At 39.0% G+C, this 12,889-nt stretch overlaps 1 protein-coding gene across 4 annotated transcripts in view; it reads right to left on the bottom strand.

Annotated features, from left to right (window-relative positions):
• STAG1 (STAG1 cohesin complex component) overlaps positions 1-12,889 on the bottom strand; it is a 205,521-nt gene that overhangs the window by 80,079 nt on the left and 112,553 nt on the right. For all 4 annotated transcript variants that reach the window (XM_063306863.1, XM_063306861.1, XM_063306862.1 and 1 more), the window contains exons 5-6: positions 9,777-9,873; positions 446-522 (exon numbers count right to left, since the gene is read on the bottom strand). In XM_063306863.1, coding sequence (XP_063162933.1) covers positions 446-522; positions 9,777-9,873 — 174 coding nt within the window. The remainder of the gene's footprint in view (positions 1-445; positions 523-9,776; positions 9,874-12,889) is intronic.

Genomic DNA, 12,889 nt, shown 5'->3' on the forward strand with positions numbered 1-12,889 from the left:
GGCTATAATTTTAATTACAGAACTCCTTGATGTATTCTTTAATTGCTGTTAGGTCTTTATTTCTCCAAAACAATACTTGAATTTCTTTTCCCACACCCACTCCTAAATTTTGTTCCTCTAAATATTCTACAAAAAAATTATTTCTACTGCTAGGGTGCAATCCAGGAAAAGTAAAACAAGCTTAATTTGAGGCAATTTCAAAAAGTAATGAAATCTATGTTTAAATCTGTCACTGAAATTAGTCTGACTTCAAAGTTCTGAGCCATAACCACTGCTCATGTCTCTTAAGAGTCCACTCCTTTTTCTTGTTTTACCTACAAGGATACGTAATTATGTTTTCATACAATATAACTCCTTAAATAGACCACATAATCAGACTAAAGCTCTCTTCATGACCGATTTTACTTAAGCTTAAAATATATTTTGTGCATGTCCAGTACTATACCTCATCAAATTCTTCAGTCATTTTCCTGATAATTTCTGCATTTTGCATGTTTCTAAACATTTCAATCCGCACAGTGCCTGAAATAAAGTAGGTAAGCATAAATATGTTTTATTATATTTAAAGATATCTTTATTTTGAAAATTTTGAGCATACACAAACACGTTAAAGGACATAACGGCAAATGAGTAAGCATATAGGATTTTCTTTCCCTATTTACATCTAGCAGTCAATTACAAAATTTGATGTTATTAGTCTGTTTTTCTAGAAAAGATTGATAATTCATTCCACCAACAGAACATAAAGGGGAACTTACATTTGATGAATGTTACTCTTAGGTATTAGATAGCAGTGGGACACTAGGGTATATTATCTGCCTATTTACCTACAGAGGATAAATATCTATAGAGGATATAGAGGCATTAGAAAGATCAGGTTTTGTTAACCTTCACCCACATTTCAGGAAAATTATGCTTCTTTCCATGACTGGGCTTATAATGGAAGGAAATAAAATATGAAGGATACTAGTTTAAAAATATTGTTTGAACTTGAACTTACAATGTTTTAATTTGGAAAGAACTTTTGTATACTGTAAATAGAGCATCTGAAAACTTTTTAATTGAGAGGTTGAGTGCCCAAAACAAACCAGGTAACAGAGCTATTTTTAGTGTTTTAGTGTTACTAATGCCATCCTACAGGTAGAAATAGGTATAGTTTCATTGGATGCCAGAGCATGGTTCCTTCTGGCTAAAGTTAATTATGTTGCCTATAGGTTTAGCCCCATTAATATTTAGAGATCATTTTAAGTAATCTTGGCTAAAAAAAGCCTTAGACAAAATTAAATTGTTGGGCTTCTCTATGGAATGTGCTCATTAGGATTTGATGATGTCCTAACAGTGAGAATCACACTGAGACGAAGAGTAGTTCTCTAGTGTTTATTACTGCTACATAAACAGAATCCTAACAAACTGAATAAGCATGGGAAAACCCCAGACATATAAACCACAAAAGCTAAGGCGGGCCTGATCTGTGTCTCTTTGAATGGCTGCTTAATTCCTCAGTACTACACATGCGTTTTCCACCCTGGATGGGAGCCCCTTCCTGCTCGCCATCATTACTCATGACAGATAATGCTAGAACCACCCTGAAACAACAAATCTGGGATATAGATCTCCAAACAAATTTAGGTAAGGTGCTACACCCCAATATCTGTCATTTTCTTCCGGAACATTTGTTCCAGCATCTTATCTATCATCTATCACAATTTTGAAATTCCGTAAAGCTTTCACTTTAGCCACGCTGGACGCACTGCCCTCAGCAGTCCTTTTTGGATGTTTTAAGGCTACTCCTATGCACCTTCGACTATGTCCCTGTGGTGACGGCTCAACAGAAACCCTAAGCCACATGTTGCTATATTGTTCTCTATATAAGGATTCTAGACAGATCCTTATATATCCATTATTGAAGAAATTTCCAGGCAGGGAGAGTGTCTTCTATCTAATGTTACTTCTTTCGGACGAGGACCCAAAAATATCCTCCCAGGTTGCCCAGTTTTGTGCTACCATCTGCACAATATGCCGCACCATCACTTAGATTTTGAATTTCTTAACATAGTATTTTATTTCAATTCATTTTAGTTTTTTCATTCTTAATTAATTTTGGATTGTAGAATATTAATTGCTTTTGTTTTTATATATATGTATTAATGCAAGATTGTCACTATTGTATAGTTTCATTGTGTCTTTATTAGGGCTGTAATAAACATGATGATGAAGAACTAGGTAACAGAGCTATTTTTAGTGTTCCAAGCTCAGAATACCCTGTACTCCTGGTATCCCACCTAGCAACTTGGGAAGCAAAACATGCTGTAGACAATTCCTTTAGTGACCAGGTCTTGACTTCCATGTTTTCCAACATGTCCTAAGTGCCTGGCAATACACTACACATAATGGGATAAGGGCAAGAGCATAATGGCTTGCAAAGCAGATTTTAGATTAAAGACCCTAGCTTGCATAGAAAAGTATGCACATGCCTGGGGTAAATGTCCCAAACTGACTAATATTGTTCTTACCATTTATAGGGAATGCTGTATGTGGCCCAAGCACTTATAAAGCTGGGAATTTAGTCTACCAATTTCTCCATTTTATGATGAATTATGTAAACATCTCAATTGACTAAGACCATTGTTATCAGGGAGAGCTGGTCCCACAAATAACCTGGCTCCATGCCATAGAGAGTTTTATAGGTAACCACCAGCACTTTGAATTGAAGCATATTGCCAACCTATGCAGCTCACAGAGCAGAGGTATCACATGCACAGGTCAAGAAGTGCCCATATCTGCCTACACTGCTGCATTTTGTACCAACTGCAGCTTTTGGATATTCTTCAGCGGTAGTCCTATGTAAAGCAAAATACAATAGTTCATCCAGGAGGTGATTAAGGCATGAGTGACAGTGAGCAGAGCCTCTTTGTCCAGGAAAGGGCACAACTGGCACACAACACAAAACTGTGCAAAGGCTTTCCTGGTCATCTCTCAGCATTAAGGTATCATCAATATGCTGATGATACCCAGTTGTAGATCTCTGCCCTCGTCCAAGTGAAGCTGTCAATATTATCTCCCAATTTCTAGAGGATGTGAGGTCTGAATAGTGAATAACAGGTTCAACCCTGCCAAGACTGAGTGCTTATGGGTTCTGGGGCCCCTGGATCTCGGACTGGAGTGTTTCCATCTTTGGTTCTGGACAGGGTGACACTGCTTCATTCAGTACTGATGTGCAATCTGTGGATCTTCCTGGACTCACAGCTCCTGCTCAAAGAGTAGGTGGCAGCTGTGGCCAGGGGGCCTTTGTACAATTGTGTCTTGTGTGCCAGTTGTGCTCATTCCTGGACCATAGCTTAGTAACCTCCTGACTGATCTATTGCAATGCATTCTACATTAGGCTGCTCTTGAAGACTATCTGGAAGCTTCAGTTGATCCAGAATGCAGCAAAGTGGGTATGACATTGCTACTCCCTGAGCTGCACTGGCTCTCAGTAGGCTTCCAGGTGTGGTTCAAGGTGGTAGTTATTACCTTTAAAGCCCTACATGGCATAGGACTAGGTGACTTGTGTGTCTGCCTTCCCTCAAGGATTTCTGACTGCCCCACATGCTTCCATAGGGAGGGCATGGTCCAGGTTCCTTCTTTTGAACTTGGAATCTCATGGGACCTTGGAAGCATGCCTTTTCAGTGACTGCCCCTGTGCTCTGGAGTGATCTGCTCCCCAATATAGAACAGACCCCAATTCTGCTTTCCTTTAGAAAAGCCATTAAGGCCTGGCTTTTTCCCCAGGTGTTTGGGTCCAGTTGAGTGGAGTCCCCTTTCATTGTTTAATTATGTTTCCTCACCATTTTGTATTTTATATATGGGTAGTTTTTTTAAATATTATGTCTGTGGGGGAGTTGGTTTATTGTTTGTTTTTGCTGTATGCCGCCCAGAGTCACATTGTTTGAATTGGGTGGCCCTATAAATCCATTAAATAAATAATAAATAATGAGGTTAGATTAACCTCCCAATGAAATAAATGGAAAGCGGATGTATGTAAAGGATATGGTATTGCTTGAGTTAAGTGAAAACACTTTTGTTATAGAGTGCAATAAATTATATGGTGGATTTATTTTTATTTATTTATTTATCAAACTTATATGGTTGCCCATCTTAATCAAATAACTCTTGTGTGGCTAGGAAGTTATAAAAATAAAAACATGATAAAAATTGTAAAAAGAACAATAAAATTATGTTAATGAGAAGCACAAAAAGGATTTTTGGTGCAATGATGAAGTGAAAGAGGCTGTGGGTGAGGAAAAATGTATAAGAGAGAATGCTGATAAAAATGAATGATAAAAATATACTACATAATGGGTATATAAGATAGTTACAAAGAATGTAGAGAATGAGAGTATCCATTGTTTATAAGGAATATTTGATAATGCTAGAGGTTTGTTACTGAATATCTGAGAACTTTGGTACACAGATGATGCTGCATTGTTGGCTAAGAATGATTTATAGCAAATTGTGTGTGCCCTATACGACAAGGATATGGATTAGATATGTATGCACTGCAAAAAGGATACTGGTGGTGGTTGTTCACTTTATTTTCTCTATCAAGCATGATTGCAAAATATGGTAAATTAGAGCAAGTAGACAAATATATGTCCTTGGTACAATGTTTACCAATGACAGGAAATGAAGAAATTTTAAGATGTGAAAATGTTGGCAGAAAGGTAGTAAAACTTCTGTTTCTCAAGAGAAGCAAAAGTAACTGATTCCAACCAATTTGTTTTATTGAAGTGAGAGATGGGAATGTCAAGAGAAACAAAAATACAGTGAGAATTAGTTCCTCAAGAAATATTTAGCAACAAAATAAGAGATATAGTTGGGAATAAATGGTACTAAATAAATGTGAAAAAGGAACTAGAGCTTGCAAGGGAAGTGAAAAGCAACAAGAGTTGGGGTTAAGCTTTTTTGGCTATTTCAGCAGAAATAAAAAGATGAAAAAAGCTATGGTTTCACTGCTAACAGAGGGTAGGATAATCCTGGTAGGATTGTGACAGGTGACAAGAGGAGAGAATAAGTGTCAAAATTCTGTAACAAATTATTAAAAAATAGTTTTGTGAGCAAAGAATGTAGTGTTTGCAGGAATCAGCATGGGTTTCTGAAAAATGAGTCATGCCAGATCAACCTGATATTTTTTGATGGAGTGACCAATTTAGCTGACCATGAAAATGTAATGGATATAGCATCTTGACTTCAGTAAAGTATCTGAGTTTTCATGAGATTCTAGTAGGCTGAATTATACTACCATTAGATGGATACAGAGTACTCCAGGGCTCTATTCTAGGCTGTATGCTGTTCAACATATTTATACATGATTTGGATCAGGGGAGGAAAATATAATTAAATAATTTGCAGATGACACACTGATAGGGGGGATAGCAGAGACCTAACAGAACAGTATCAGGAGGTTGTTGACAAGTTAGAATATTGAACAAAAATCAGCAAGATGAATTTCAGCAGGGACGGATTCAAAAACAAAGGGCATGAGTATAGGATGGAGGTTCAAAGAGGGTAGCCATAGATGTGAAAAAAAAAGTAAGGATATCTTGGTGAATCACAAGCTGGATATGAGCCAACAGTGTGATGCAACTGCAAAAAAGAAGCAACTCTAGGTTGCATTAACAAAAGTCCTATGTTGAGATGAAGAAAAACAGCCATTCCTCTCTCTTCAGCGTTGGTCAGAATGCACTGAGAATACTGCATCCAGTTCTGGGCGCCACATTTAGGAAGGAGTAGATGATCTTCAAGGTACCTTCCAACCTTTAGCTTGTACTACAAAAGAAGTACACTGAGGTCATATGGTCATATAAAGAGAATGAATGAGGATCACACCAAAAAACAAATACATGATATAAGAGTGTATGGGATTGAGAGGAAAAGGAAAACTAAAAAAAGCCATTATGAGATCCATAGAGAGGGAACAAAAGGCAATGTATGAATCAGTGTATTGCCATGGGGAAAGCAAAGATGGTTTGCAGGGATAAAAAAGATATTGAGAGATACAGTGAATGTTGTAGATGTAAACTAGATTTGACTTTCCTTTCCTTCTCTATTTCTCTTATCTCCTGCTTCCTTGCTATAAGTTAGGTGTAGATTCGTCCTTCCAATGCTAACTTCTTCTATGTACAAAAGATCAACAGTTGTTGATGTCTTCAAAGATTCAAAATGCAGGGGATACAGGATGCAGAAAGCATGCATTCTTAATCAGCAAAGTTCCATCAAAACTTATGTTAACAGTTCTGTGCCTTTAGGTTATACGGCGATTCCTTTCTTTATCTTGGTATAAAATTCCTATCCATCATTCTCAACTTATACATTTCAATGTATCCCTTATTTTTATTCAAATAAAAGAAGATCTAGACATACAGTCTAGGGTTTTAAGATGAATGTAAATCCAAAGTTGATTTTCACTTTCAGAAGTCTTCCCACATTTATTCCATCACATGATTTAAAATAAAAATTACAGGGACCTAAATAAATGTTTTTGGCAAGGGACACTTTCATTCAGCAAATCACAATCACCTGTTAAGAAATTGTGGATTTAACTTTCCAAACTTCTAAGGATTTATCTTAGCTTCATTTGGTGGATGGATTAAGGAATTGGGCTCAAAGTATCCCTCTCTGAAGAGAGATCAGTTTTGCAAGTTTTGTTATTCAGTTTATTTCATCCAGATCCTGTTGCTGCTTCTAGTTAGGGGTTTTAGAAGAATTTACTGTGGCTCCTTGGTCAGTAATCCTTTTTCACACATGGGTGTTTGCTAAATAATTATATAACAGTACATTAGAAAGAGAAATCTGTATTTCATCTACAGCAATCAACATGGTCAAGAAACATTTGATTGTGGTTCCCCCCTGCCACACAAATGGGTAAAGAAGTCTTTTGAGCAATATGGTAAACATTGTTTTGAATTATTCTATTCATATCATGATTTCCCAACCCTTCTCCTCTCCACATCCATTCCTTTTTAAATTATTACAGGTACATGCAAATTTTAAGCATTTTGGATCAAACTGGATGTTTCAGTGAACAGAAGCTGACACAATCTCTACATGGTAAAAGTTAACCATGACATCTTTCTGCAATTGGAATGTATATTACTATTTATGCACAGTTGTTTACAGATTCAAAAAAGGAAAACAGCAAACATGGTAGGTATGAAGATTTAGATACACTTTCTGTAAGTTTTTGTAGCATTTCCTTTGGCAGAAATAACAGTTTCCAAATATTGCCTACAAGATAACAACCTTTTAATTCTTGATTTTGGAATCTTCTCCCATTTTCCTAGCTCAGAAGTATTTTAGATTTCTTTGCATGCATTGCATATTTAAGATCTTCCCAATAAATATTCAAGTCTGGGAGCTCTAAAAACCTTTATCTGTCTTTAATATAAATACTTCATGGTCAATTTGTAGGTATGTTTCAATGCATGCCAGAAGTCCCAAGAATATTTCTGAGCTAGAAAAGTTTTACAATCAAAAGTGGGGGAGGGGATCCAGAAGGAAGACTAGAAAGGCTTTTTAGTTACCTCCAAGCAATATTTGGAAGGTATTTTTTCTGCCCAAGGAGGTGTTACAAAGTACTGGCTGAAAGGGTGTTTAAACTCTATGTGCCATTTTTTTTCTTATAATAAATCTGTGAACAAGTGCTCATAAATACTAAGTATGCCTTTAAATTTGTAGAAATATATTGTGTTTAATGTTATACCATGTAGAGGTTATGTCACCTTCTGTTTGTATGGGGATTCATCATAACATACAATCTGCCATAGCTCCTATATTGCTTTTCTATCACATTAATACTGGTCTCACGTTTTACAGTAATCCATATCTGAGGGATCTCTACCCTTTTAGCCCTCTGGAAGGCTGTGAAGACCTGGCACTTCCCCCATGCACTGAGTTAGGATGGGGATTGAGCTGGGAGGCTGTTTGGTCTGGCACCTGTGGGGGGGAAGGGTACTTCTGTTTTTATCTTTGTTTTTATAGATTGTTTTGAGCTGCCTAGAATCATTATATGAGATAGGCAGCCATATAAGTCCTGTAATTAAGTAAATAGTAACTTACTTACTTACTTTGTGGCTTAGTCAATACACAAATAGGGTAAATGAGTAAGTCACAGTTCATTTTAAGGTAGTATACCACAGATGAAATCACAGATACTGCTAGCTTACTGAATGCAATGGATACTCAAGTGGCAAAAAGGAGTAGTAGTAGTTGTTTCTTGGCTTGTTCCTGGTTTCTTTAAGAGCCATACCAAAACCACTAACTAAGAAAGGGAGGAACAAGAGAAGAGTACATGAAAAAAAGAAAAGAAATAGGGATTTGGCCAAAAGAGCCATGTTTCTTTTGCTGCCTCTAGCTTATAGCATTTTAAATAAGCATAGTTAAAACAAACACCCTACCACAGGGATGTGAAAATTACCCTCCAAATGTTGCTGAACTACAGCAACTAGCATGTTCCATTATTGGTCATGCTTGTCTGGGCTACTGGGAGGTAACAGTTCATTAATCTCTGGTGGGCCAAAGGATCCCCAAAAGTCAATTGTACAGAAAGGTGTAACTGAGTATATGATTATATGACTAGATTTTTTTTCTTTTATATGTTCAAAAATTAGGTTTATTTAGTTTCAATATTCTCCTATATATGACATTGGAATTGGTTGATGAAGTTTTTTCAAAGTTATTATCTTTACAATCAGATTTGCATTTTGGATAAAAGGTCATTCTAGAACCAACTTCCTCAAAACATGGGCTCAGATATATACATATATAATTGTTAGAAGAAGCTGTATTGTTTGCAACTTCTCATTTCCAGAGACAGTACTAATTTCTGATTAAGTTTGCAGAACTGCTTGTGAGGCTAATTTACCTAAGTGACATTACTTTTAATCTATGTTATATTAAATAGTATTATGACAGTTACTAGTCTGGAAGCAAGACAAACCAGAAATAAGGAGACCATGAAACTAAACGTACACTGATTTGTTTCTAACAGAAAAGATTAAGGAATAAGTTCAAATGACCAGGCAGGGATGGCAGAGACACTGTAAAGAAAATTTAACAAAAGACGTTAAGATGGATTTATGGGAAAATTTGTAAAAATTTTCCAGATTTTCTACATTTGGTCTTACTTTGGTCTTGCCATGTTTATAATTTTTTTTTTTTTTTTAGAAAAGCCTATCTCCAGAATCAAAGGAAGAACTTTTACTAATCATCATTTGAAATACTGAATATCAATTAACATGTTTAGATTAATCCTAGTTCATTATTTAGAGTCAAAAGCTGCAACTTATTTTAACATAAAGATTTATCTGCATTTCAAAGCTGCACCAGCACCATGATCTTTTCTTATGTTTAAAAATTGTCCTAATTTTAGTTCTAACAAATTTACCCTTCATATCAGCATAAATAGTATGGTTCCAGAACAGGATGTGAAAGGATATGTTGAGTTTTATATTAGAAATTATTGAGTCTTAGGTCATAATTCCTGGAAGATAATGGTATACTACTTTAAAAAAAATTCTTTCTATTTTAGAAAGTATGTATGAAACCACACAAGTGTTTCCCTTCCACCATGTGCTTCAAATGCTGTCACTGTATTGTGTTTCACTTATTTTATTGCACAGGTATCTTTTAGACACTTGCAGCATAATCATATTTTACAACAAGTTTTCTAATTCACATTGTACATGTAAGGAATACACAGAGCCAGAGCAGTTTTATAATACTTTTATCCACTTTACCTCGGCATCCTGAACAGTGGATGAAGAAGTTGATTAAATCCAGAAGTGCTATATCCCTGTCTTGCTTATACAATTCAATCCAGTCATCTACCACCGACTGTCAATAAAAGAGAAGAAACAGTCAAGTATTCATTTCACATTTTTAATAGAAACACAGAATTCAATGCAGCACTGTACTGCATATAAATATCAGTCAACTTTCTCCAGTGATTTCAAGTATGTGTTAAATAGCATGTTGTGATTAATGGAATTAATAGACAAACAGCCAGATGTAGAACAGGAGTCCATTACCACAATCTTCTGAAAACACCTATCTGAGTAGGAACAGAAATGCCATAAAATAGTACCTTTAAGACTCTTCTACAGCAATGTGTTTCAGAAGGATACCATAATTAATTGTAGTGAATGGTTCCTTTGAAGTCAGTGTACCTAAGCTATACTAGATTTTATGCGCTTAGCAATACTAGATTCCGCCTAGAGTTAACCAAGGGCTTCTGATAAACATAGTTGGCAACCTCTCGTGGCTAGGTGTTAGCCCCTCTAGGTAGACCAGATGAAGATATCACCTCCACAGGAAGGCTAAAACTACTTTTATTGAGATTGGCTATAACAAGAGAATCCTGCAAGTCTGATTGTGCTATACCTTTTTGTGACGTACCTGACTCCATTACTGCACAGCTAGATTGCATGTCTCTCACGTAGCCTCAGGGCATGACTTGTATTTCCCTATTCTCTTTGTACTCACTCCCCCGCCCTGATAGAACTGCTGAATAAAAGGAGGTGGGGGCGTGGCCCAGGAGGCAGTACCAGCAACCTCCTGAGATGTAGCGTCACTCACCACAAAAGAATCCTGTGCCTACCGTTGTTTTTTCGACCTCACCCTTGCGAGGGAATCGTTGGCTCATTCCCCCCCAGGGAATCCCATAGACCGAAGGGCGAAGGACTGGTCGCGTGACGCGACAACTGGGGGCTCGTCCGGGATCCCTTCGGTCTCACGGTGTGATCTCTGTCTAGAGGTGCACTGCCTTCACTCTCGTTACTACGCACCTGGAAAAGGCTCTGCAATCGTAAGTAATGGGCTCCCCACTCTCCAAAGTTTCGTCAGTTCATAGGGACGAACTTTATGATTTAGTGAAGAAGGCTAACTCTTGTCAAAAGGCTAACGGTACGACCATCTTTCCCATTTCAAAAAAATCGGTGACTCAACTCCTACTGTACATGGACAGACACTGCCCTGTCTATCCTTCAGAGGGGTCGCTCAAAGCATCCACTTGGGAAAGGATAGGAAAATATTTTCATGATACCCCACGAGCACCCGTGCCTATTCTGACTGCCTGGAAGGCTGTTATGGCGGCCATCAACACTCTTTACCCTCCCCCGTCTTCCCCGGAAACTTGCCCTTCTCCTCCCGGCCCAAAAACCCCACCCCCTCTTGCCGCCCATCTCGATGCTGCCTCACCACCACCCCCTCCATACCCAGCCGTTCCTCCTCCCCCTTCAGCTCCAACCCCCGACTCCCCTCAACACCACCCCCTAGGAGGCGCCATCACTGAACTCCTCTCCTCCCCCCTCTCATTGGAAATGGAGAGTCCCTCTGCCTTTCCCATGACCATCGGCCTAGGGGCGGCGGGAGGAAATTTGTATAACAATATTGAACTTAAGGTTTTGAAACAAATCAAAGATGCTGTAACCACCTACGGCTTGCACTCTCCTTTTACTAGGGGAGTTTTAGACTCTTTAGTTACTGCTAACACTGTTATGTTATTGTATGATTGGAAAATGCTTTTTTCTATGCTTATGACCCCGGCGCAATACGTTGTGTGGCAATCTGAATACGACAAAGGGGTGGAAGTAGAAATTAGAAGAGGTCTTCCCGCAGGGGTGACCGCAAATCAATTATTAGGAAAGGGACAATTCGCAACCTTAGTCCAGCAACAGAACTCCCCCCGTCGTTGTTTTGCTATTATTCACATGTGCGCCATGAATGCTCTCAAAAGAGTGGATGATTCCGACTCTCAATCCACCCAAACGTTTTTGAAAATAATGCAAGAACCAAATGAACCATATGCTTCCTTCATAAGTCGCCTTCAGATTGCTTTAGACCGACAAATTGATAATGCCACGGCTAAACAAGAGCTGCTAATGAAACTTGCTTTCTCTAACGCTAATCATGACTGCCAGACCATTCTGCAACCCGCAGTCAATCAACCGGGTGTAAAGCTTGCAGACTTCCTGCAACTCTGCAGAATCGTTGGTACCACCTCTCATAAAGTGAGCGCTCTCGCTGCCGCCATTACCACCTCGCTACCTTCTACTAACCCCTCCCCTCAGCTCCATTCCCCGGAAGCCCTCGCAATCACTCGTCATGGAAATTGCTTCAATTGTGGGAAGCCGGGCCACTTTAAGAATCAATGCCGTGCACCCGGGGGAGGTGGGGCGCCCCCTTCCACTCAAAGGGGGCCGCCCCCCCCCTCCAAACCTAAAACTCCTTGTCCCAGGTGCCGCAAAGGCTATCATTGGGCCTCGCAATGTCGCAATAACTCCTCCCCTCACCAGCCTTCGGAAAACTAGATCGGGGGTTGTCAGCTAACCCCGCCCCAAAGGCTGAATTACCCATCACCAGCTTCCCTGTGGAGTTGGCAGAGGATCTTTTGTATGACGATCCGGGGGCTGTCCTTTCCCTTCCTCTTGTTGTCACGCTGCATAAACCCCTCCCTCCTCTTACCCCTGCTTTGCTTATTCCCAACTCCTCGCTTACGCTTGAGGGAATGGTTGCTGCTCCCTATTTGTATGATTCATCAGATTTGACACAAATTGCTCTGGCAGGAGTGGGAGATAGGTGCTTTTCCTTAAATAAAGGAACAATTGTCGCCACGCTCATACTTCTCCCTTCTCCTGATATGCCATCATTGTTTGCCTTGCAGCAACCAGTCCAAACCTCTAAACCCACCCTCCTTGTCACACTAAATGGTCGCTCTTTCGAAGGCTTGATTGACACCGGCGCCGACGTCTCTGTCATTCGTTCCGCTGAATGGCCCTCCTCCTGGCCTATCGCTGAAGCCTCCTCGGTGCAAGGAGTAGGCGGAGCACAGGCCGCTAAGGTCAGCTCTCAT

This window comes from Candoia aspera, chromosome 6 (genome assembly GCF_035149785.1).
Source record: "Candoia aspera isolate rCanAsp1 chromosome 6, rCanAsp1.hap2, whole genome shotgun sequence".
Lineage (NCBI taxonomy): Eukaryota > Metazoa > Chordata > Lepidosauria > Squamata > Boidae > Candoia > Candoia aspera.